At 45.7% G+C, this 5,000-nt stretch overlaps 1 protein-coding gene across 3 annotated transcripts in view; it reads left to right on the top strand.

Moving 5' to 3' along the window:
- ptprdb (protein tyrosine phosphatase receptor type Db) overlaps nt 1-5,000 on the top strand; it is a 74,831-nt gene that overhangs the window by 63,996 nt on the left and 5,835 nt on the right. For 2 of the 3 annotated variants that reach the window (XM_060864496.1, XM_060864497.1), the window contains 4 exons: nt 96-271; nt 3,320-3,343; nt 3,837-3,956; nt 4,153-4,307. In XM_060864496.1, the coding sequence (XP_060720479.1) occupies nt 96-271; nt 3,320-3,343; nt 3,837-3,956; nt 4,153-4,307 (475 nt within the window). The remainder of the gene's footprint in view (nt 1-95; nt 272-3,319; nt 3,344-3,836; nt 3,957-4,152; nt 4,308-5,000) is intronic. The other variant, XM_060864498.1, reaches the window with a different exon arrangement.

Below are 5,000 nucleotides of genomic sequence, written 5' to 3'. Positions count from 1 at the left end.
GCTAATTCCTGAGATGAACATCTAGATTATATTCTAACGGTTTGCAGTAGAATAGATTCCCAAAGTCTCTTCTCATTCTCCTTGCTGATGTTCAGGTCAGCCAGGCGGCGACTACATCAATGCCAATTTTATAGATGGGTATCGGAGACAAGGTGCCTATGTGGCCTCACAGGGGCCCATGCCAGATACCATCAGTGACTTCTGGAGGATGGTGTGGGAGCAGCACACGGCTAACATCATCATGATCACCAAACTGGAGGAGAAATCAAGGGTGAGCATGAACACACACACACACACACACGCACAAACGCACACACATGCACACACACACACGCACATGCACACACATACACACGCACATGCACACATACACACACGCACAAACGCACACACATGCACACACACACACGCACATGCACACACATACACACGCACATGCACACACATACACACGCACGCACATGCACACACATACACACACATACACACGCACATGCACACACATACACACGCACATGCACACACATACACACGCACGCACATGCACACACATACACATACACACACATACACACGCACATGCACACACATACACACGCACATGCACACACATACACACGCACGCACATGCACACACACACACGTACGCACACACATGCACATACACACACATACACACGCACATGCACACATACACACACGTACACACACATGCACATAAACATTCACACACGCACACACACGCACATGCACACACATACACACACGTATGCACACACATGCACATACAAGTCAAGAAGAAGTCAAGAAGCTTTTTATTGTCATTTCAACCATATATAGCTGTTGCAGTACATAGTGAAATGAGACAACGTTTCTCCAGGATCAAGGTGCTACATAGAAACAAAGACAGGGCTAAAGACTTGTAAGTAGTCTTAGCCACATAAAGTGCAACTGTGCAACCTGGTGCAAACAGTGCAGGACAAGACAAACAAGACAGACAAGACAGTGCAGGACAAAAGACAGTGCAGGACTAAAGACAGTGCAGGACCAGACAGTGCAGGACAAGACAGTGCAGGACAATGACAGTGCAGACACAAGTTACAAGACAATACAAAAAGTACAAAAAATGCAGTACACAAAAGACAATAAATAGTAAACAGTCACAGAAACAGTCACAGAAACAGCGCCGACCGACCAGTGTTAATACTGTATGTGTTAATATAGTATGTGCGAAATGGCTGAGATATTGTACAGTATGTGCAAAAACGGCTGAAATGTTGGGACAGTTTGTGCAAAACAGCATGTAAACAGTTTGCTGGATTGTAAGCAGCATGTAAACAGTATGTTGTGTCAGTGTGTGTGTTTTGTGAGGGTCTATGCAGTCCATACAGATGATGTGTGTGTATGTTGTGCTCAGTACAGTACATTTCAGTTGTTGAGAAGTCTGATGGCTTGTGGGAAGAAACTGTTACACAGTCTGGTCGTGAGGGCCCGAATGCTTCGGTACCTTTTTCCAGATGGCAGGAGGGTGAAGAGTGTGTGTGAGGGGTGTGTGGGGTCATCCACAATGCTGTTGGCTTTGCGGATGCAGCGTGTGGTGTAAGTGTCTGTGATAGAGGGAAGAGAGACCCCAATGATCTTCTCCGCTGTCCTCACAATCCGCTGCAGGGTCTTGCGTTCTGAGATGGTGCAGTTCCCGAACCAGACAGTGATGCAGCTGCTCAGGATGCTCTCAATGGTCCCTCTGTAGAACATGGTCAGGATGGGGGGAGGGAGATGTGCCTTCCTCAGCCTTCGTAGGAAGTAGACATACACACACGCAAGCACATACACACCCACATGCACACACATACACACATGTACACACACACACGCAAAAACACACACGCACACACATGCACACACATACACACACACTTGCACATACACACGCACATGCACACATATAAAGACGCAAAAACACGCGTATACACGCACACACATACACACACACATGCACACAGATACACATGCACATGCACACACATACACACACATACGCACACACATGCTCATACACACGCACATGCACACACATACACACACACACATGCACACACGCACACACACACGTGGCCTAATGGTTAGAGAGTCTGACTCTTAACCCTAAGGTTGTGGGTTCGAGTCTCGGGCCAGCAACGACTGAGGTGCCCTTGAGGTGCACGCACATGCACACACCCATGCACGCGCACACACACATGCACACATACATACACGAGCGTGCACACACATATGCACTCACACGCACACACACACATGCGTACACATACGCGCGCACATACACACACGCGCACGCAACACGTACACACGCATGCACACATACATGCACACACAGGCACACACACATGCGTACACACATGCGTACATATACGCGCGCACATACACACACGCATGCACACATACATGCACACACACAGGCGCACACACACACACGCTTGCACACACAGACACACGCATGCACACATACATGCACACACACAGGCGCACACACACACACACACGCTTGCACACACAGACACACACATACACACAGGCACACACTCACACTGATAAAATAAACTTACTGTACACGCACACACAAACACACAAACATGAACACGTACACACACACAGACATATACACAGACACACACGCACACACACAGACACATTCACTCAGACACGCTCACACACACAAACACACACACAGAGCTAACTTTTATTGAATTCCAGTTTTGTTGTAAAATGCTTGAATAAACTCCTCATACACGGCCATGGATCTGAGAAACAGTCAGCTTTGTTCTTCCTAAAACACTTTTAGGAAACATTCCTACACATTTCATTTACTTAAATAATAATCATGACAGTCAGGACCAAATCCTCCTGCATAATGGAGTTACAGAAAAACTAGAAACCACTTTAATAGTCCTATATTCTGTTCATTGTGAAATAGACGACATATTTGACAGTGTAGATTTCTGCCCTTGTGTTAGAAATTGATTTGTTTAACAGGTTGACGTAGCTGACGTGTTATGAAAGTTCACCGTTCATTGTGAAACCGGCAAAAACATCAATACGAATTAACATGCTCTGGATTAACACACTGCTATGACACTGAGGTGATTGAGCAGAAGGAGAAGATGTGATTTGTACATTTATCTTTTTAGTAAAATGGCCTTTAAAATAACCCTGAAGTAAAGTAAGAACCGCATTACTACCATTTCCCATGTGATCCAGTCATCCTGTCACTCGTGACGTGACTCAGTAGCTTGATGTGTCTGTCTGTCTGTCTGTTCTCCAGATGCCTTCATATTTCTACTCCAAGGCAAGATTTTTGCTCTTCGTCACTTACTCACTTGTGCCCTCTTTCAGTCTGTCACCAATTTTACCTTTCCCTCGCTTTATTCATTCCTCTACCACGTTTACTTTCCACCTCTTCACTCTCCTTTGAGTCTTTTCTTTCTATCCGTTGGATAGCTGGGATTGATGCTCTAATGGTGTTGATCTGGTATTCACCACTGCATGTTAGGGGTATAAACTTTGTCGAAAATAGTTCATTTAAACCAAAAAATCTAGGACAAATCCACAAGCTGTCCTTCCAAGAACTAATTTATTTATTATTATTTTTTAACAAAAAAAATCCCAGAATTTCTTCCAACAGCAAAGAAGTAGTGCTTTTAATTATTAGTTCCTTATGAATCCTTTTTCAAACAGTTCTTGGTAGCTGGCTCAAACTTTAGGAGGTGTGTGATGTGACTGCTGATGTGATACTCGTGTGTGTGTGAGAGGTTAAAGGAAGACTATTGCTCTGTGTGCAGAATAAGTGTGATCAGTACTGGCCAAGTCGAGGCACAGAGACGTACGGACTCATGCAGGTCTCCGTGTTAGACACCGTAGAGCTTGCAGCTTACTGCGTCAGGACCTTCGCGCTCTTTAAGGTGAACACACGCACACACACATACACAAACACACACACTCTTGCTAGCTATTCCTGACAGAGTCTGTGAATTTTGCTCTATCTCTCTCTCTATGTTCTTCTCTCTCGTACATACGCATATAATCTCGTTGTTTGTGTCGTCCCTCATTGATGTGTGTGTGTGTTTGCTCTGTGTGTGTGTTGTGTGCACTGAGCAGCGTGGCAGCAGCGAGAAGCGGGAGGTCCGTCAGTTCCAGTTCACAGCATGGCCAGATCACGGTGTTCCTGAACACCCCACTCCGTTTTTGGCCTTCCTGCGAAGAGTCAAAGCCTGTAATCCTCCAGACGCCGGGCCAATCGTAGTGCACTGCAGGTCCTGACTCTCACACCAGCACTTTACAAAACACTAGGAACCGTTAAAGCAACAATAGAGCAAAGAACACAAAGTTACCAAAGATTCTTCTATTATTTGTCTTCGGTAATGTGTGAAATAAGTCACATTTAACTGGGTCATATATTGTGAAAACAAGCAGAATTGATTTAGAAATATAAACAATATATAACAACATAACGCAATACGAACAATGCTTATACACACAACATAAAAGATGGGAATCAAAACATTTATTTATTTATTTTTTGCACTTAATTAATACGACGTGGGGACACGGTGGCTTAGTGGTTAGCACGTTCGCCTCACACCTCCAGGGTTGGGGGTTCGATTCCCGCCTCCACCTTGTGTGTGTGGAGTTTGCATGTTCTCCCCGTGCCTCGGGGGTTTCCTCCGGGTACTCCGGTTTCCTCCCCCGGTCCAAAGACATGCATGGTAGGTTGATTGGCATCTCTGGAAAATTGTCCGTAGTGTGTGATTGTGTGAGTCAATGAGAGTGTGTGTGTGCTTGCCCTGCGATGGGTTGGCACTCCGTCCAGGGTGTATCCTGCCTTGATGCCCGATGACGCCTGAGATAGGCACAGGCTCCCCGTGACCCGAGGTAGTTCAGATAAGCGGTAGAAAATGAGTGAGTAATACGACATAACAGAGTGCAGCGGCAAGACTCGTGTCCGG

Source organism: Tachysurus vachellii, chromosome 2 (assembly GCF_030014155.1).
Source record: "Tachysurus vachellii isolate PV-2020 chromosome 2, HZAU_Pvac_v1, whole genome shotgun sequence".
NCBI classification, from domain to species: Eukaryota; Metazoa; Chordata; class Actinopteri; order Siluriformes; family Bagridae; genus Tachysurus; species Tachysurus vachellii.
Note: the sequence above shows the minus strand (reverse complement) of the source record. Positions and strands in the feature narration are given on the sequence as shown.